General features: G+C 31.7%; 1 protein-coding gene across 1 annotated transcript in view; it reads left to right on the forward strand.

The window, feature by feature from the left end:
• Positions 1–5,512: 5,512 nt before the first annotated feature.
• LOC123659398 (protein phosphatase Slingshot-like) overlaps positions 5,513–23,211 on the forward strand; it is a 41,715-nt gene continuing 24,016 nt past the window's right edge. The window contains exons 1-2 of the mRNA XM_045594614.1: positions 5,513–5,824; positions 16,727–16,843. Coding sequence (XP_045450570.1) covers positions 5,513–5,824; positions 16,727–16,843 — 429 coding nt within the window. The remainder of the gene's footprint in view (positions 5,825–16,726; positions 16,844–23,211) is intronic.

The raw sequence follows: 23,211 nt of genomic DNA on the forward strand, positions 1-23,211 counted from the left end.
TATTTTTTCGTCGATCTACGTTGTATTACTCGTCGATGAAATTGAAGTCGGTTTTTTTTCGTTTGCGAGCAAACACAATTATATGCAACATGTTACAAATTTTGTACTAAAACACAGTTTATATATTATTTTTCAAAAGAGTAACTGCGGAGTGTCCTGCCGATTCTTCTGCCGAATCTACATTCCGAATCAGTGGTAGCTTTATTTTTACAAAAATAATAATTTATTTTTAAAGTTTTAATTTGTAAAATGACGATTCGAAAGTGTTCATGTCAATAAAACTGTTTTTGATTTTTATTTTGATTGACTTTCGTGTTACATTATAATAATCGCAAAATTACACTGGTTTAAGAAAAGTATATGTCACAAAATGTCTCGTATCACGTTATAGGTTAGTGTGTTTTTCGTCCAAATAAAATAATGTTCTACAAGAAAACTGGTATATTTATCACAAGTCCGACAAGAATTTTTATTTTCGTCTTTCTATTTGTAACAGAACAACAAGCTTAAATATATTTCTTATAGTTTAAATAACTTTATTTTCTATAAAACGTAATTGTCCCTCTTTACGTTTACCTACTTTCATTCAAAAAAGCATTTCTTTGCTGATTGATCATTAATGATCCCGGACTTATATTGTATTATATTCAAATCACAAATAATGATTTGTCAAGTAAACTTCAAAATTAAAAAAGAAACTTAAATCATTATATTAATGTAATTTTGTTTATATCAAAGACGAAGCTCAGCATCCAAAAATGTAACAAAACTCAGAGTGAAGTACGAGTAAATTAAGTTTAAAAAGATATTTAATTTAAAAGACTGTTTATGCAATTATGCACATTTTTTTAGTGGCGGTACGTTGGATGACTTGCGACCGCCCGGATATTGGCTACAGGCACATTACTAGCTACACCATAATGGGACACAATAAGATAGATTGCCTATACGATCACGACAACCTGGCACAAGGCGTTTCAGTTTTAGTCACCAGACTGTACGGGGCAAAATTAAGTTAGTGATATGGGTGCACTATGAAAAGTTCACTGATACGATATCCCAAAGATTAACCCAAACTGTTACATCAAAAATTGAAATGGAATTGGACAGGTTATAGAAAAAGGAACAGCGGGGAAAAATAGATTAGCGATGTGATCGAGTGATATCCCATAGGAAATATAAAACGGAAACGGAGAAAAATGTCGTAGATCAAAGAATGACATAAAAAAATTCTCGGGAAAAACTAGAAAGTTCATCTTGCAACATGATCTAAGACCATTTTTATCTAAAATACTAGCTCTTAGTAACGTAAATGGCATGATTATGTAGTTTTTCTTTGTTAATTTTTATACCAATAAAATTAAAAGCTTACAGCTTTATAAAATATTATTAATACAGAGATTTATTATTATATAAAAATTGATTGTTTTCGTTAGAAGACTATCAATTGATTGATGAAAATTTGATTTTATTGATTGTTTTCGAGCTATATTTAGGTACTAAGAAATCATTGTGTTTGCTAGCAAACGAAAAAAAACCGACTTCAATTACATTGACATGTAATACAACGTAAGTACACGAAAAAAATTAACAAACGCGCTAGTCGTAACTATGATTTTCGAGGGTTTCCCCCGATTTCCCTGGGAATCCACCATCAGATCCTGCTTTCCTTATCTATATCTCCTTTCTAACAAAAAAATTATTATCAAAATTGGTTCATAAACGACGAAGTTATCCCCAAACATACATAAAAAAATATGATATATACGGTCAAATTGAGTAACCTCCTTCTTTTTTGAAGTCGATTAGTAACATAAAAATTGATTTAAAATTACAGATTTTTTCATGTGACACTAAATGAAAATAAAGATTTTTCAATGTAAGGTTTCAATGGATAACAAGAAAAGGCATTGTGCCCGCCAATAAAATAGAACTAGTTTTCGTTTAACAATAGGGTCTTTTCTGGTATAAGCATTATTGTTGATTCATGACCGTTACTTATCCGGTAAGGGGAACAAAGAAACTTGAGATTAAAGTTTAACAATTGCTAGCTTTATATTATGTTGCTCATTTTAAGCAAAATATTTTTTTTACTGTTGTGTGAGACTTTACTACTATTGTAACATCAAATCAAATACAAAATATCTTGTTTGACTCGTTGTTTTCTAGTTCATTTTTAAAAATGTTTAATTTTTATTAAAACTGACTTAACAGAATTTGTCCTATTTCGCAAAATATTAGACACAAAAGTTCTTACACAGACATATTCATTCTACATATAAACCTTATAGATCAAAAGCCAAGGAGCGCCAGACTTTCGTAATTTCATAAAAGCAAAATTTCTCAGCGCATGCTCCTTACACCGATAGAAGCAATGGCCAAATATGAAGTATTTTGGCAGATACCAGGGTATCAAAGGCATATTAACTTGTTAACTAACAATGTTACTTCGCACTCGCACCCACGGCCTACCTCTTGTCTAGGTCGGGATTGGAGCTATCAAAATTGACCAACTACTGAAGAAATATCCTGTAATAGCTACCCAAGTGACTGTATGAACTTCAGTTTTATACTATGACGTAAGTTAAGTTACAAAAGTGTAGGGTACTAGTTAACGTGATATCTAATATTATTTCGAACAGAATATAAAAAATTACGCATTAGGAAATGACGTAAGTTAGTGGCCACATTGTACGCCTTTGCTACCTGGTATCTGCCAAAGAGACTATGATTTTTAACTTCATATTTCGCCATTGTTTCAAATTGTGTTGGGAGCATGCGTTGAGAAACTTCCAGCTTTTATAAAATGAGTAAGGTCTGGCCCTCACGGGCTCTTGGGCTATTATACAAAGTATTAATAAAAAAATTAAAAAAAAAAACGAGCGTGCTTTAGCTCACACGACTAAAGTAAAACTTCTTTAGTAAAAGTATTACTTTTACAGAAAATTTAAATTATCAATATAACTAGTTTTTGTATATTCCGTTACAATAAGTATCACAGGATCTAGGTGTATTGATAGACTCAAAGTTGCACTTTGATTCCCATGTAGATCTTCTTATCAGATCACAACTTGAATATGTAACAGTCATTTGAAATCCGTTTTATGATAAGTATAGTGATCGTGTCCAAATGGTTCAGGTTAAATTTCTGCGTATCATCCTATACGAATAAATAAAATTGGAGTATCTGAATGCATACGGATGTTTAGGGGGAAGCGAGGAATAGGGTGTGAAGTTTCTCATTCACCGTTTTGCGTTTTAAATAGAGAACAAACATCACAAAAGAAAGATAAATTGATCTTGTTTGTGATCTTAAGACGTTTCAGACTTTTTCTGTTTTCTATGCCATAATAATTAAAAAACAGTTGAAGCTGCGAAGCGTGGTGACTATGGGCAAAACACATGAGTTCACGCCATTTTTGGCACGAACTTGTGAAGGCCTATGTCCAACAGTGGACTGTATCAGGCTGAAGTGATGAGTGATGAGAAGCTGCGAAGGATGACTAGTATTTTATAAAGAACGAAGATGATACTATCATAATATGAAACACCACGGGAATTAAATAAAGTCATATATAACTGTAATTACAGCTAAGTAATTTTAACGTTTATTTTCTACGTAAATTCTACGTAGTACCTATAACACAAGCATTAAGTTGTTTACTTTAGGAACAGACGACCGTGTGTGTATTGTGTAAATATTTATAAAAAAAAAAAAAAAAAGAATCAGCTAGCAAAGAGAATCTTTTTATAAGCCATGAACATTAAAAATGTTATTTTATTACACGATGTTATAATTGTAGCATACCACACCTACCTTTAAAATGGTATTTATTTTATAAAAGAGATTACTTTTTGCTTATACCAGTAATCTTCTTAGTATTTTTTCATTTCTTAGCTTTTTTTCAAGGTTTTCTGTTTTATTATTTGATTAAAATAATATAACAAGGCTTAGTATTGTATTCTATACTTATAACTACAATATTGATAATTCAAAAGAAAGTAGTGTTGTTAATATTAACGCTCGAATTTAAATTCATATACTTTTCGGTATGTTAGCGTTGAAAATGTAGGTAGTGTAATAGTAGATTAGTAGTAAAATTTTGTAATTCGAACATTTTCAACTGAAAGCGTTACACAATTTTTACACGCACAAACTAATTGATACAACACACAGAACCATATAAGTATAAACTGACGTGTCATACATGGGACACTTAGATGAAAATGAAAACTAAATTTTCAAGGACTATACTATATTATATATTAATATATATACATATATTTATTCACCACCTGCTCGCCGCACACAATAACATATTCATAGGGTACAACGAAAATAATTGCTTTTAAAATTGAGAATCATAACTAAGAAAAGATAATTAAATAAAAACCTATTAAAGTAAAACACAAAGTAAGGCAATATTAACAAAACTTTCCCCTGACTATACGACTTCGATCACTTTGACGTGATCAAACACTTTTTATTGATGGAGCGTTTAAGAACGGCACTATTACATTTTAGAGTTACGACTCGCGTCACTTTTTCTAGGCCAGTGTATTTGTTACTTTTGGAAAGAAAGAAAACTTGTTTACTGGCCATAAATATAATAATGTTTATATTTTTATAAAAATGAAGAAGTATAAGATAATAATAACACAATAATGAAATATGAAAAAAAAAATAGAGAACACAAGGACAGGAAAAAAAGAAGAGGCCAACCAGGACTTTGCGTCAGTAGTCTCGTTGTCCTTGTGGCAGAACCAATATATATATAGGGTAACAGCACCAGTGGCCAGCCAGGAACCAGTGGTCAGCCTTTTGCGTCGTTTATTGGTCATAAATATTGCTACAATTAGAATAAACGAATCACGTGTACCTAAATAGAAACTTTGATTCCTCATTGAATAATATGTCACACGATAGGTGCGTTAGGGGATCACGGGGGAGAATTAAACTCGTTCTTACAGGTGACGGCGGTTGAAAAGAGCAATAGTGTCATGTCCGCCATATTTTTTACTTCGCGTGGTGTTCTCTTAAAGGGTTAGAAAAAACATGTTTTATTATTAAATGTGATAGTCTTTTATGCAATTTGACATTGTGTATTACTTCATGTATTGAATTATATTAAATTTGAATAAAAATATCGCTGATTTACGTAAATATTGTAGGGGCTGACAATTGGGTACTACTTTTTTATAAAAGATCCAGTAGTCGGCCCCCCGGGGCTGTTCACTGGGTTCTTGAATTATTTTTAAAATTGCGAGAAAAGGCGTCATTAGAACCGTTAAATTAAAATTTTCAAATTTAGTAAGGCATGTTCTTTCATATTCCACAAAAAACCCAGTGGTCAGCCGCATTAAACATTTTATTTTTACGCGGCTGGCCACTAGGTGTTGCTGATTCAGTATTCAGCCCCGATAAACTATATTTTAGTTTTGCCTCAAATAGTTATAAAATATATTTAGGTAGTTTGTATTTCAGTAACTGAGAAGATTTTTTTAGCCCAAAATGCCGCCAAGACAAACTTATCCTCCAGAGAAGCTCTCTTCCACCATCGAAGCCATACGAAACGGAATGCTGATAAGAGAGGCTAGTAGAACGTTTGGAATTCTTGGAGGCACACTACAAGATTGGCTCCATCTACGTGTCCCAGAAGGCCCAAGAAAAATGGGTCCAGATTCCATTTTAAATAAAGCAGAAGAAGCTGCACTGGTGGATTTGTGTCCAAAATTAACAAAATGTGGGTTTCCTTTAAAGACTGACAATTTATTAAATACGGTCGAAGCAATAGTAAAGGCCGATGGAAGACCTAATCCTTTCGTAAATGACAGACCAAGAAAAAAATGGCTTAAATCCTTTTTTCGAAGATTTCTAAGGGCGAGCAGTAATAACAGAAGAATATATAAGCAAGTGGTTTCAAGACTTGACAGAGTTCTTAAAAAAACACGATGCTTTGGATATACTGGATGATCCTATGAGAATATTTAATGGTGATGAGACAAGTTTTATGATTTGCTCCAAAACTGGTAAAGTTATTGCTCTATCTAAGAAAGAAAATTAAAACGGGAAATGATAAAAAAAGAACAAGCAGAAAAAATAGCAGCCAAACGAAGTCAAAAAGTAAGCGTGAGCACTAGTAAAGTAAATAAAAAGTGAACAAGGAAAAGGAAAATAGATCTTTCATCTGTTAAGCCTCATTTCATCAGATAGTGATTCAGTTCCTACTGACGAAACCCTATCCAAAGAAAATAAAAAAAAGTGTGGTAAAAATCTAAGTGTATAGGGTACAGGGAAATAATGAATATCTTAATTACTAGTAACAGTTCGGATGATGAGATAGATATGAGTACAAGATAGATATCTTCCTTGATATATAAGAGAGTTGAGACATATAAAAATAGGAAGATTATGGCTGTGATTATTTGATTGTAAATAGATTTTACTAGGTACTATTAGTAGATTTGCTAGTGACCTTTTTCTCTTTCGTGTTATGCGTATTAAACCTAAAAGAAATATTTACATAGTATATAAGTATGCATAGATACTAATGTCGTTGATTATCTTTTATATAAATATTGATGTTTTAATCATTAAGTTCTAGAAAATAAGAACACAAATAAGTACTGTGATTGTTTACTTGCAATAATATTTCGGTTAGGTGAGATTTTTTTTTTGTTCTGATAATTTAGCTGTAAGAAATAAGAGAGACATAAATAATATTGTTGATTTTGATATAAATAATACTTATTTTGTTCTCATGCTTATTCATAGTTATAAGGGCTGAACACTGGGTTCATCAAGGCTGATTACTGGATTTTAGAGGCTGACCACTGGCAAAAAGTGCCATATTTTGTTTGAATTTATATATATATTTTATAAAGAGACAGGTTGTTTTTGACATATGTTGTTTAAAAACTATAATAAACAATTAATCCAATCATGTACTACGTTTCATTATCCGACGAATCCTGTAAAAATGCCAGCTTTCCAAACTTCAAAAAGTTGTTATGAGGCTGACCACTGGTGCCATTACCCTATATAATATACTTGTTTATACCTGCCAACCCAGTATTAGTGCCAGGACAATAATAGACAACCCCGCGTTTGCGTAGAAATACAGGCTTCGTACTGTCGGTAGGTATTAAATTTATTCTTTAAACTCGTAGGTGCATTTTTAAATAACAAAAAAAAAAAAAAAATTCGTTATTGAATTAATTATAGCCAAGATTTTTTAGCCAAGCTTTTGGTTTTTTAAATATAGTTATATAATATATATTATTTTCATTTCATTTATAGAATAAATATTTGTCTAGTGACAAAATAATAATAAAAAAAAGAAGAATGAAATCGCCGTTTTATCTCATTTATGGGCATACTAACATACTATAATATTTTTTTAAATAATCGCGTATCTTTTACCCTTTATTACTTACCGACAAGTTTTAAGCACAAAATAAGCATTTTAATTTATGCTGAAGTTATAAAACTATGTTGAATGTGAAGCAGTTTTTCATAAAAATATTATTCTTCAATGTAAGTTAGCAAATATTTACGCCATCATAAACTTTAAAATGTTTTGTATATATGTGCGAAATTGCGAATGTGTCGTTAATATATTACGTTGTACAGTACATAAATATTATACGTACATTGCTTAAGAACGCTATTGTTCCCGACAAGACAGCAGGAAAAGAGTACTCTTAGTGCGCGATTACAACAATTGATTCAACTGTATATAATGTATGTACACTGACAATAATGTTACAAAAAATTTGTTCGTATACGAGCAAAGTCAAGGCGTGGCTCATTTTCTATTTAACGTTTAGTGTTTACATGACCCTTCCCCGATAATGCGAACATACATAATTATATACTAAACATAAATTTTAATGGTTTTTTATCACTACCAATCGTGAATAATAAATTTAGAGCAGAGTATAATCAATCTACAAATAAATCCATGAATCCTATTGACAGTTACTTTTTCATTAAAATTTCGTACAAGGTAACGCTACCACGTATACAATATAAAATACCCTCTAATTGATATAGTCACTTGAAATTTTACTTGTCTTTATGAACTTTATATTTTATCTATCCACAATTTTTGAAGTTATACTTCTTTTGGTGGGTTAGGGAAAAATGATGAGTGTAAATTTTTACGATGCTAAAATTATTGTTTCGAATTTTGTCTTAATTTTTATGGAGAATCAAAGATGGTAATGTATTATCGCAACCTGCTCATGATTTGCAAGATTTTCATTGGTGTTTGATGTAAATGTTTTGTCGCTGTTAACGAACATATAGTCAATGTTGTTGTCAGGATAGACTAGACTAGACTGGACTGATAAATTATCACCTTCTACGAGATCGATTGCTCGAGTTTAATCTGAATACGTTTTGGTTTTTCTAGAACGCTTGCCTTAATGTAGGATAGTTTTATTTTTATTTTGTATCAAACGGGTTAGATCTAAATTTTGATAGACTAGATTTAGATACGGCGTTTAAGATATGTGAACGAATAGGAGGGTTTCACACGCTTATCGGCGGTGTCGACTTAGCTAATGTCATGGAATTGTAGAGACTCATAACTCATGATGTAGCTTAATAAAGTAGTGATGATGTATATATATCGTAACACTTATTGCAGAGTTTTTATTTATAAAGTTACATCGTTCACGTCTGATTTACATTATTTAGACAACGCTATTGTAGATATACATCTTTGTTGTACTTTTTACAAAAAAACATTTTTTGTGGTAAACTAGACGTCCCTTGTGAATTTCGCTGTAGACATTTGCTTCATTTATTTTCCATACCGTTACTAGGAGTTGTAATTTGATGTTTTTTAGCTGATATATATTATGTTGAATATTCATATTCTTTAATAATAACATCACTAAATGATATACTTTCTAACACATAAAATCTTCATAAAAACTTTCTGATTTGATAATTTATATTTATAACATTAGTAGACGACAAAGTTTTGGTTATCCTAAGTCGATTGTGACAAAAAGCTACAATACCTATGACAAACATTCGTATGTTGTATATATTGTTTTAAAATATAAAAATTAAAAAGTACTCTTAATGAGTTTTTGCTGTAAGTTTCTAATTAAATTAATATGCAATAAATACATTAAAATGGCGAAAGTTCGCTACACGAGGCGAAACGCGAGACTCACACGCGATTATAAAAATGAGCTACTACAATTTGAGTATGAAACATATTTTTACATCGTTCAATACATACGCAACTGATTTTTTTAATTATGAAACAGTTATCAAAACTACAGCGAATTTTAATAAGCTGTAATTAAAGCTGTAGTTATGAAAGTCAGCTACGCATTATTTCATTATAATCTAATACATATTTACTCGAACATATTTTTATAACATTATTATAAAAAAGTACAGAAGCAAGCTTAATTTTAAAGATCACTTGCGTGTCGTATCATTGTCATCTTCCTTCCTAAGCTTATTTTGTCGTCAATTCCAATACAACATTTCTCTTTCATCTTCAAAATGCTTATAAGTAGAAATTTTTAAAAGAAGTATTATTGAATGACAATGGTACTTAGTGTTTTTTGTTGCGAACAAAATAATGATTACGCTCGTAAATGTTGATTTTAATAATTATTTATATTTTTTTATATCGTACTGAAACAGAAAACTATATATTGCTATTTATTTATTTATTTAAGTATAATAGTTACTAACAGGTATCAAAATATTAATACTCCATTGTTTTTAAGATAAAAATACTTTTGCAGTTAAATTAACCGTGTATTTACTGTATATAATACTCTTGACTGATAAGACCAAAGCGTGATTTTTTGTGATTATCGGAATCATCAATTAGTGATGACTTTAAATATATCCTGATAGTAATTTTAAGATATAATCGCTTCGTATATGTATATTTATATTTATTATTTGAACATACAAGTGAATGGTCGCAGCGTCGTGCTATAATTTGTTCAATTCGGTTATTCAAAACGAATAACACTAAAGTTATTTTTTACCGACTTTAAAAAAAGGAGCATGTTCTCAATTCGATTGGATTTTTTAACCGACTTCAAAAAAAGGAGGAGGTTCTCAATTCGACTGTATTTTTTTTTTTTTTTTTTAATGTATGTTACATTAGAACTTTTGACTCGGTGGAGCGATTTCGACAAATTTTCTTTTCATCGAAAGGTGGTGTGTGTCAATTGGTCCCATTTAAATTTATTTGAGATCTAACAACTACTTTTCGAGCTATATCTAATAATGCGTTTTCACTTGACGCTTTTTTCGTCGACCTACGTTGTATTATACCGTATAACTTTCTACTGGATGTACCGATTTTGATAATTCTTTTTTTGTTGGAAAGGGAATATCTCTAGTTTGGTACCATGATAAGGAAACCAGGCTCTGATGATGGGATCCCAGAGAAATCGAGGGAAACTCTCGAAAATCCGCAATAACTTTTTACTGGGTGTACCGATTTTGATAATTCTTTTTTTGTTGGAAAGGGGATATCTTTAGTTTGGTACCATGATAAGGAAACTAGGATCTGATGATGGGATCCCAGAGAAATCGAGGGAACTTCTTGAAAATCCGCAATAACTTTTTACTGAGTGTACCGATTTTAATAATTTTTAATTTAATCGAAAGCTGATATTTGTCATGTGGTCACATATAAATTTTATCGAGATCTGATAACTACTTTTTGAGTAATCTTTCATAACGCGTAGTTACTTGACTATTTTTTCGTCGATCTACGTTGTATTACTTTTCGATGTAATTGAAGTCGGTTTTTTTTTTCATTTGTCTGCAAACACAATTATTTGCATGCTACTTAATCACTTTTTACTGGGTAGACCGATTTCGATGATTCTTTTTTTAATCGAAAGGTATTGCTTGCCTCTGCTTTATTTAGATCTGAAAAGAACTTTTTAAGTTATCTTTAATCATGCGTATTTACTGGACTATTTTTTCGTCTACAGTACGTTGTATTAGTGTTCGATATAATTGAAGTCGGTTTTTTTCGTTTGCGAGAAAACTCAATTATCAATCAGCACGTTGTTTCGTTCATTTTTAATGTTACAAGATTCGTATTTAAATTGTTATCAAAATCCAATTACCCGAAATGAAATTAATGTAAACTTTGAAAATATCTAAATTTCACTTCACTTTGTCTCTGATGATAATAAAATAAAGGTCATACATGCATACCTAATTATCTACTTAAAGAATGTATAAAACATAAAAATATACTGTTTTAGGATAAAACATGTTTTAGTATGCCTTATTATCTGACGATTCATGTTCATTTTAATTTTGTTACGCGATATCAATTTCCTTAACACCAAAAATATTCCATCCCTGTTTGGACTTTGTCATAATGACTAGTATCTTCATTTCAGGGCGGTAGTCACGCAACGCATGTCAATATTACATTTATCAACACAAAGTATCATAAAATCATATTTATTTTTATCAATTACACTTTTACCAATGAATCGAAAACAATGTTACAGTTATATGTTGCACATGTTACAGCTCTCAAAGATTTAAAAGAGAGTGTACTTTTTTATTGTATTAGAATTAAAATTTTGTAACCAAAGTCATTTTTCTACGTCAAGTAAGTTTTTAAGAAGTTTAAATTGTAACCTATAACATTACTGCATTGCAGCTTTGAATAACACGTAGCATGAACGTTCTGCACGTAAAGACGTTTTATGTAATAATATAGCCTTCAAAGTCAGTAATGAGAAAGTTTGTCTCGACTTAATTTATGAATGCTGTCCTACTAACATTTTAAATGCAATAGTTTGTGACGATAAATGGATGTTTGCTACATTTCACGAAAACACTAATAAACTCATTGAAATTAAGCTTATTATTATATATTACCTGCTGTGTGGTTACGGCAGTAAACAATATAGCCACCCCCTTTCTTCCCGTGGGTGTCGTAAGAGGCGACCATGGGATTATACAGTTCTACTACCACCTTAGAATTTAAAAAGCTGACCGATGGCGGGATAATGAATGAGTGAATGAAGCTTGCTACATAGACAGCTGGACATCCAGAATAACACATAGGCTATATTTTATCCACCATTCCTACGGGATAGGGAATTATGCGGATAAACCGCGAGGCACAGCTAGCTTGGATATAATAATATATAATAAATATTATAATCATCTTTGAAGGTCGTACAGAAATTTATATAAAATTCTATGAATAACAAAGTTTGTAGTTTGCTGATATTATATGCTATTACTATCGAGGCGACAGATGGATAATACATGGACCGAAATATACCCACATTAAAAGTTACAACACATACACGAGATGAAAATGATTTAATATTTCTCATTTTTGGTGTGAAGTTATATAAGAAGTAATAAAAAATGAATATATTTTAAAAATGGTAGAGTATAGTTTAAATAAGAAAATCTTTTTCTATGTTGTGATATTTCATTTAAAATAAGTAAAATTCTGAAGTCAAAGATCAATTTAATCTAATATATAAATAAATTTACTTATAATCTGCATTAATAAGTTCATTAATTTTGTATATAATTAGACACTACATAGAGTAAATAACTACTTAATTCCTAACTAGGCCAATTTTCTATCTCATAAAAAACAAAAATTATTTTACTAAATTTCTTTTATGAATTAATATTTGAAAATTGTATTAATAACATCAAGTGTCACCCACTAAATGTTAATAAATGTATTTGAATATGAGTAAGTAATAAATAGTATTTTAATAATAATTAAAAATTTGAACAAGATTATACTTATGAACGATGAACTTACGGAATAACATCTGCAACCATCTGGAAATAGTCTATAATATAAAAATGAGTCGCTGAATGTGTTGCTAAGCGCAAAACTCGAGAACGTTTGGACCGATTTCGCTAATTCTTTTTTTAAAATATTCCTTGAAGTACGAGGATGGTTCTTACGGAGAGAAAATTTCTAAAAAAAAAAAAAAATTTCATTGTGATTTTTTAGTGACTATTAAAAGAATTTTGTGAGTTTTATAATTTTTAATTTTTGACATAATGTAATTGTTGACTTATTAACTTAAAAAAATAAAAAATTAAAGAATCGACTGTTAGGCGATACGAAGTTCGCCGGGTCAGCTAGTATGTAATACATCTGATACATAGAGATTATACTTCACGATAATATACTATTTATATTAATACTATAAAAAGAAAATATTTAATTGTATGTTTGTTATAGAAAAACTCAAAAACTACTGGACAGACTAAAAATGCTTACACTAGGACAATGTTACGTACTAATCACTAACTGGCATAGAGATTCCATGTAGGCTTTATTTTAGTGGGACTCACGTTACGGCGGAAAGCTAGTGTATTCATATAATATACTTATTGATGTATTACATCAATGAATATACTCGACTATATTGTTATCAATTCCACTGTATAGTATTGTATTTTTAAACATTTTACAATATTGAAAAACTTTATATTACGAGTGGTGTATAGAAAGCTACAATATTTTAAATTTCAATATTTTTAATAGTATGAAAAGTAGCTATTCAAAACACGTTATATTGTATTGTTTGTCACGAGCGGAACAATTTATATTACTGCTCGTGGAAGTGAGCCTATTAGGCATAAAACGGACGTAATTATCTCGCTAACATTGTAAATGTACCATTTTATTACTTATTGTCTTGATCGTTTTACTCATTAAACGCGCTGATGTACTGGTCTGCCAACCTACTAACCTAAACCTAATTCTTATTGTATTAGTATCTACGTAAGATTTCTGGTAGAAGCTAGATGAGAAGAAAAATCGGAATATTAGGCGCGAACTTGGGGAGGCCTATGTCCAGCAGTGGACTGCAATAGGCTGAAATGATGATTATGTCGATGAGTAAAAAACCTATTTATTGGAAAGCTAGTAGGCTGTTGTTGGGGCCAGTGCCCTGTGCCGCAGTGGTTAGGGAAAACTGGTACTCGATGCTGGTAAATGAAGTTGATTGTATTTCTTCGTATCGTATATTCTTGTATATAAATTTAAAAAATATATAAAACTAGGGACGCTTGGCGTCGCGGATAAAAAAATAGTAATGTTCTCACCACCACGGCTCGGCGTCGTGGATGACAATCCAATTCGTCGCCGCTGCGCTCGCACCGTCGCCGGTGCTCCCTGCCGACTCCTCTAACTCTAACAGCTATTACTCTAAACAGCTGTAAAACCGTACAGGCTTTGAAACATGATTTCCAGAACCAGAGTAACAATCATAAAAGTTTACGTGGGTGTAAATTCGCGCGTCGTTCCGTCGCTTATAAAGTTAATATTTTATATCCGTCTAAGCGGTGTATAAGAGCAAATTATTTTATATTAAAATGGGTTTATCTTGGGACTTGGGTGTGGCTAAAGAGGGTAAGGAAAGCGGTGTCCAACCTATTATTATCTTTGCCCCACCTAAAAAAATCAAGAACTTTTCAATTTTAAAAAACGTGATATGTAAATTGTATTCGTATTTAATGCGAGACCTCTTGGACATTATTTTACTATATTCTCATTACGGTACATAGCTAGACGCGAGGAAAAAATGCAGATTGCGCACATCTACCCATGTATCTACCAATTAAAGTCAAGCTTAACAAACAAAAAACAACCTTGATAATTCGAACAATTTCTAGCTTCTTGTGTACACTGATAAAGTCGTTAAACGGTAAAAGTTTAATAAGTTGAACTACATCTACAAACAAGCAGACAAACCATTTTTTGTAACCGTTCGCTTTTAGTTTATTTCTATTTTCTTCATACGTAATTGAGTTTCACCTGTTTTTAACTTTTCCTGATTCTTGATTCCAATATTACTTCTTTTTGAAGTGGGTTATTACGTGTTTTTATTTAATACCCGTGTTGTACAAATATAAAATTTCACTGTATTTTTAGTTTATATGGATATAAAGTATAATATAGAATATATTTATTCACTATATGTTATAATACTACCATCGCCAGACCCGCATAATACAACCTTGACTAAAACACCACCGATCCTTTTTTTCGTTATGACGAAATACGAGGGTGCGTTTAAGTTCACGGAATGATAATAATGGAAGTGTGTAGGTGGGTTCGTTATAATTTTAACATGTCAAGTAACTAATAATTAGTATAAATGTCAAGTTGTGTTGTGTGTTGTGATCGGATTATTAGTCCTTGAATTATCGTTGACCAAGCAACTCGATCGGGAAGAAAGTACTTTTTATTTTTATACAAACAAGGCCGGTAAACAAGCGTACGGCACACCTGATGGTAAGCGATTACCATAACTTATAGACACCTGCAACACCAGAAGTGTTGCAAGCGCGTTGCTAACCCTTACCCCAATCTCCCCAGGAGATCTGATCATCTTACTCATCACAGGAACACAACACTGCTTGAAAGTAGTGCTATTAGTGATCTTCTGTAAGCTCGAGGTGCTTCCCAGCGAGGGCTACTCCAGATTTTGAGCAGGATATTTTCTGATCGGCCCTACTTCAGTTAAAACAATAAAAAATAGTATTTTTGCCCTATTTCTATTAATTTGTAATTAATTAGGCATTAGGCAAACCTTAACTCGGTTTTAAATGACTTCAATCACAAACAGAAATGTTGTGAAAAATAAAAAATAAAATTATTATTTGAATAAACTCAAATGAAGCCAAACATCACAGCATCGTATATACAATTTAAACTGAATGTTTTCGTATCATCATTAGCACGTACTACACTTAACCACTCACACTCGACTCTCGCAGCTTCACCTGTTAGAAGCCGCTCTCATCACTGTGACATTAATGGACTTGTATGGCACTATACAATATTTTTGTATTTTATAATCGTTGTACGTTATTCCTATACATTTCTGTTTTAATATTTCATTACAATTTTTTAAAAGAATAAGTGCTTAATGACCACTATTAAGCGTCTCGTCTATCGAATTTATGAAATGGTTTTTTTAGGTAATAGTGTAATGGTTGTCGTAGTGCCGGTTTTAGTACTATCAGCGCCCTGGGCAAGATTTTAAGGGCGCCTCCTGATTGCAATTCAATTCCGTATTTAAAAAAGCATTGGATGTAATTACATAACTTTTCAGTACAAAATCTCAATATAGATTGACAAAATTTGTCAATCTAGATTAAGATATTGTCGATTGCAAATTCAAAAGCTTAAGCATACAAGAACTCTTCACCCCACTAGCATCCGTTACAGGTATAGTTAATAATATTTACAACTCAATTCATACATTTGTATACAGTTCTACTTGTAAGTTGCAATCTTTTATTTAAAAAAAAAAAAATGATTGGGTCAAAAATCAGATAGACTGTGGCGCCCTTGTATATCTAGCGCCTTGGTCGGTCGCCCCACTCGCCCTACCCTAACGTCGGCACTGTGGGTACCATTGATTTTGTAGCTCCGTTAACGGTCACGGGTTCTACGTGATCTGGGTAGCAAATATGTGTTTATTTATATCAGTTTTATTGTTGATTTTGTACCGCCTACGTTTGTAGACACCTGAAATAGAAAGTCTGAATATGAAATATGAATATACTATTTTGACTGAATACGCCAATGTGATTATAATATATTTGTACAAATATGGAATAGCAATGATACAAATAAAAATTATTTTTAAATAAAATTTATTTATGTAATCTCTTATAAAGAAGTGTGTCTTGTTTCAGGTGTTGCCGGGTCTCTATGTGGGCAATTATAGAGATTCAAAGGACCCAGTGCAATTGGACAAATATAAAATAACTCATATACTATCTATACATGATGCAGCTAGAAGATTACATGCAGTAAGTTTAGCATTTTTAACATAAATGACAAATTTGTTACATAAAATTATACATTCAAAAAATTTTCATAATTATTTTTTTTTAAAACCGTTTAAAACTGCAACGTGTGTTAAAAATTGCAAACCTATAATTTATAAAAATTATATATTTTAAAAATATCGTTAAAACATTACAATTACATTTTTTTATGCCTTTACATAGAAAGGATATTCTTAACATATAACTATTTTTTGTAATACTAAAATTCAAAAAGTATCTTATTAACCTTTTTACAACTACGAATACATGCGAGTACTCGTAGCTGAAGCATAAAGTATTTATTATACTTATGAACTTACTAAACACCAAATCACAGTTATTCTGTCATCTTAAAATCAACCTTCATTGTAAAACTTCTTAAAGTAAGAGCATGGCTTAATAGAGGTATAATGTAAGACAAATACAAGATGAAAAGAAATAGTTTCGTTTTAAGTAGTATAAGTATTGACATAACTGAGATAAAAGCTATTCCGAAGCTAATTCACCGATGTTACCCTACGGAGTAAACACGACGCAAAATAAAACGTCATGTCCTTGAAACATGTATTCATAAACGACGATAATATATGACTTTACGTAGCAGATAAAGTATCCTATATTAGGGTTGTCGGCTATGTTATTAAGTTCAAGAGATTTTTAATGTCTTAGATGTTCGAATAATTTTTATTAAGGCCATCATATTTTAACCCAGCTGTCGCTTTTCTAGAGTTTAAAGAGTGATCGTAATTAAAAACTTTAATTATTTATGCTTTTAACTTCACTCGGTGTCAAGAATGATAAATCTTCTAATATTTATTACGTGTAAAAGATGTCCTTTACTTACTTTCAACTAGGCAACCAAATATATAAAAAACTAATACTAATATATTGTTTGTCTATTGAATTTATTAGATAACTTTATATGTTATAAAACCATTTGCACCGTTTACCGATTTTTTCCCAATTTTTCCTATATAAACAGTTGTTGTATGTATAAAATCACTATCAGTGATAAGACGTAGCTTTATTAGGAATTTTTTACTTTTCATGTACTTCTTAAGTGTACAATGAAGTTTTGTTATTAAATAAATGAGTAAACAAATATGTGACTACAAGTTATAACAAGTAACTTATATATTTCAAACCATTAGAATCTGAATTCCTAACCCTTTCTTCTCTTTGGCTATTATATTTAGGCATTATAAATGGACCCTTGTAGTCATAACTTAAATCTAGTTTTAAAATTTAATGTTAGGAAGCTTTATATCAATCAGTCAGTCTATTTATAAGTGCAGATAACAATTACAGTTGCTTACCGTGGGAACAGACGACCGTGTGTTTATGTGGTAAAAAAAGTTACAGTTACAAATATATGTACCTTCTATTTCTTATTTAGTAAATAAAACATAAAATTCAATAATATAGCGATTTCAACGTTTTGTTCTACCCTATTTTTATATTTTCTTATTATTTTGTCGCACTTATCTTCTATACTGTCTTAGTAAACACAAAGTAAATGGTTTTTTCTTGTGTCGGTAAATATATTTTTTCAATAAAATTATATTAAAATCATGTTATTTGGATTATAATAAAATCGACATGATGATGCTAAATGAGTGCCTAGAGAATTTGCTAATGACGCTTTCGTAATCGAATAGATAAGCTTTAATTAAAAATACTTTTTAAAGTTTTCCAGTTTTTATATGAGGTTTATTAATAATATATATGTATCAATCATTACAGCCTATACAGTCCACTGTTGGACATAGGCCTCCACAAGTTTACGCCAAAAATAACGTGGACTCATGTGTTTTGCCCATAGTCACCACGCTGGGCAGGCGGGTTGGTGACCGCAGTACTGGCTTTGTCGCACCGAAGACGCTGCTGCCCGTCTTCGGCCTGTGTATTTCAAAGCCAGTAGTTGGATGGTTATCCCGCCATCGGTCGGCTTCTTAAGTTCCAAGATGGATGTGGAACCTTGTTATTCCTTAGTCGCCTCTTACGACACCCACGAGAAGAGAGGGGGTGGCTAAATTCTTTAGTGCCGTAGCCACACAGCATATATGTATATATAGTATTATTTTTTTTAAATGTAACTAGGTTGGGAAACAAGCGTACGGCTCATCTGATGGGAAGCGATTACCATAGCTTATAGACGTCTGCAACACCAGAAGCATCGCAAACGCGTTGCCGACCCTATCCCCAATTCCCCCCAGGAGTTCTGGTCACCTTACTTACCAACAGGAACACAACACTGCTTGAAAACAGCATTATTTAGCTGTACTTTGTGTATTACTTACTTTCGAGCAAACCCGCAGGAACAGTTAGTAATAATACAATATAAAATTTGAAGTTATTATATTAATTTAACACATTAAGCAAAGAGTTTACCTGGCCGATTTTTATTTTTTTTCACATGAAAAACCTTGTTGACTAAGTGTTGTTAATTGGAAAAGGCTATAAAACGTACGATATGATCGTTAAGAGCGAAGCAGTAATAAAGGAGACCCACGTTTTTTGTCGCATCAACAATCAAATAAAGTTAATTCGGACAATTGTGAGCTTTAAGGGTAACCTAGTGTGTGTGTGTTAATTATACATACAGAGCTGCAGGGCCCGTTTCATTCATAATGGAAAGCTATCTGACATATAATGGTATTCTACAAATGAAAGTTCATGATATATTTTTCTGATATTTCTGTTTTTGATTAAGCCTATAACATCTGACTGCTGAGCGTAGGCCTGTTTCTATTTGTAGGAGAAAAATCGGAGATTATTCCGCCACGCTGCTTCACTACGGGTTGGTATTTTACTAGTTCTTTTCACATGTAAATCCAATTTTATATGTTTTGTTTAGTTTGAGATATTTTCAGTCTGGGTATCTGTCCTAGTAGTTCTCCCCACTGTATCTAGGAAAGCACGTAAAACAGTGGGTTCCTGGTTGTTATCATAGGTACCTGATAGATATCGTTACTCGTATATATCCATTAACGCCCAGTGGAGCAGCGTTGTGGATAAAGATCTGACTCTTCTCCTATTTAAAAAAAGAGGTCTACGCCCAGCATTGGGACTTTATAAGTTGAAAAATAAGCTGTTAAATATCGCTACAAACATATAATTTACTTTTATATATGAATACATTGGGGACATTACGTATTGACGTATTTTGTACATTTCTAACAGAGATAGAATATTGAATATTTTACATTAATTAAACCCTCTGAAAGTTTTGATGATAACGAATTAATCTGAATAGAACAAAGTTTGTTACATCAAATACATATATAAATATAATAGCTTGTGCTCGACGTCGCTCGTCATTTATTCAAGTTCAGAACTCGACGACTCACTCTCAGTACGCATATTTTACCGTGATGATCGTGCTTATATTTAAATTTGTTTCATTACAACAAGTTGGTGAACCTATATATATAAGTTATACTTTACTCTAAAATAATACACTTATACATAGTTATTGTAAAAGGCTGCCTATCTTCATGGCTGAGCGAGGCCTTAGTGTAGAGAAACGGTATATTAATAGCATGGAGGCATAGACGAACGATTTTATAAACATAAAAAGAAAGAAGAATAATCTTCTTCTATATATAAAAATGAGTATGTATAACACATGAGTTCACGCCATTTTTGGCGCGAACTTGTGGAGGCTTATGACCAGCAGTGGACTGTATTAGGCTGAAGTGAAGTGAAGTGATATATAAAAATGAATATTAGTTTGTATGTCCTTAATACGAGCGCGGGATGATGAGTAACTAGTGGCTAGTTAAAAAGTAAAAAGTGCTATTTAAAAAGTAAAAATTAAAAAAATATATATGTCATTTTTAAATTAGTATCTCTGGCCACCTGTGTTCTAAATTTTAATTTGGTGGCGTAAAATTTTTATTGATTTTTTGCCATTTGAAAATATATTTCGTCAACTGTTATCAAAATGGATAAAATTGGATAAAAAACGGTGATAAAGTTTCGTCATATGAAGGGCATTAAGGGGAAAGATATCTATGACGAGTTAAAGAATGTTTTGGGTGAATGTGCTCCTTCTTATGCCACAGTAAAAAACTGGGTGGCTGAGTTTAAACGCGGTCGTACATGTGTCCAAGATGAAGCCCGCCTCCGACGTTCAAAAAGCGTCATGCTCCGGAAATGGTCGTGAAAGTACATGATATGGGTTTAGCAGATCGACGATTGAAGCTATCTGAAATACCTGACACTACAGGTATCTCAAAAGAATGGGTACATCATATCCTAAGTGAGGAATTAAATATGAAAAAGTTATCGGCCCATCGAGTGCCGCGATTGCTTACGCACGATCAAAAAATGGTGTGAAATTCAAAAGAATGTCTGGACCGTTTTCAGAGTAATAAGGCCGATTTTTTACGTCGATTTGTAACTACAGATAAAACATGGGTTCATCATTACACGCCAGAATCAAAAATTCAATCAAAACAGTGGATTCAATCGGGATGCCCGGCTCCAAAAACAGCCATGGCTGTAAAGTCGGCTGGAAAAGTGATAGCTTCCGTCTTTTGGGATTCAAATAGGATCTTGATGATAGATTACCTTCGTAAAGGTAAAAAAATTAATGGAGTATACTAACGCTAATCTTCTAGATAAGCTTCATCAATGTATTCAGCAAAAACGACCAGGTTTGGCGAAAAAAAAAATCATCTTCCACCAAGACAACGCACACTATAGGAATTCTGTTACATTCTTACATTGCATGATACACTGCGACAATATAAACAGCAAATTCTTTCATTGCGTGTTACATTGCATGCTACATTTCGCAGATCTGTACTCGCCTTAATAGAAAGTTTTAGGAAAAGGGATTAAGTGAACTTTGTCGTATGAGCAAATGAAGATGCTGTTTGTATTGTGTTGTTACTATGTTTGTTGTACTCATAAATGTCTCAGAATTTCTCTCGGGACTTGGAGGTTTCTTTACGAAATTTACTTCGCTGCCGAGAAGAGGCCATATTTTAAAGGAATTTGGATCATATAATATATAATATTAGCGGTGCTAGCTCGGAATTTTAATTGCCACCGTCATCATTAAGCAATTAATCTTTTAGGGATTTATATTACCTATTCATATACGTATAAATAATATTATTTAACGCTTTGGGGCTTAGAAATCCTAATTCTAATCCTAATTCCTAATAATATAATAAACGCGAAAGTTTTTATGTATGGATGTATGTTCCTCTTTCACGCAAAAAATATCGAATGGATTTTGATAAAAGTTTACAATAATATAGCTTATACATTAGAATAACACATAGGTTATAATTTTTAATAATAGTATATGAACTGTCCAAAATATAACAATAATTATAAATATTAGTTATCTAATAGGTAAAACTTAATTTGAGTTTAGACTATTTTATAGGGTTTTTGACTGTTTTAAAGGCCTAATAAAAAGTAAATCTTGAAGTGAATAAAATAAATAAATGATGTTTTTTGTGACTTCGCCCTGTTATTTTATCATAAATAGACACAAAGTAAGTCCCAATGAAAGAAGTTTATACTTTTGAGTTAAACCCTTAAATATTTTTTATGAACTTTTAAATATATATCACGGAAGCTCTAAGCATTTTTGTGCAAAATTTGATTCGCATATTTCCACAGATTTTGTTTATTTGCAACATTAATTAATAATAAAGCAAACACATTTTATATGATTGTATTAATAACTGAACGTACGAGCGTTACAGAAAAACATTCACGTGAACATAATTACGTTTATACGCGGTTTTACGAAGCTTGTATAGTCATTGAACTGGAACATAATATAGGTACGTTTTGAACGTAGCAAGTCGTAAATCCTGTTCAAATATGCTTTATCGTCTAGACGACGATTTCACGAAAGGCGGATCATAAAAATTTCACGATTTCACCTAAAACCACATTGTACACGAATTTTTGTATGACCTATTTTTAAATATTTTATTGTTTCTGCAAAAAGTATCTTTATATTAAACGGTGTAACAATTGATGACAACGTCTCGTAAAATAAATGACAGTCTTTTGATGAAATTAAATATTATATTTTTACTAGCTGACCCCGCAAACGTTGCTTTGCCATATATCTTATTAACCCGCTTAATCCCCCCCCCCTTATAACTTAGGGGTATGAAAAATAGATGTTGGCCGATTCTCAGACCTACCCGATATGCCCACAAAATTTTATTAAAATCGGTCGAGCCGTTTCGGAGGAGTTCAATATTTAACACCATGACACGAGAATTTTATTTATTAGATGTTTAATATAATAGGGAATGTATCTGCCAACCAACAACCAACCAACCAACCAACCAACCAACCAACCAACCAAC

Source organism: Melitaea cinxia, chromosome 14 (genome assembly GCF_905220565.1).
Source record: "Melitaea cinxia chromosome 14, ilMelCinx1.1, whole genome shotgun sequence".
Classification (NCBI taxonomy): Eukaryota; Metazoa; Arthropoda; class Insecta; order Lepidoptera; family Nymphalidae; genus Melitaea; species Melitaea cinxia.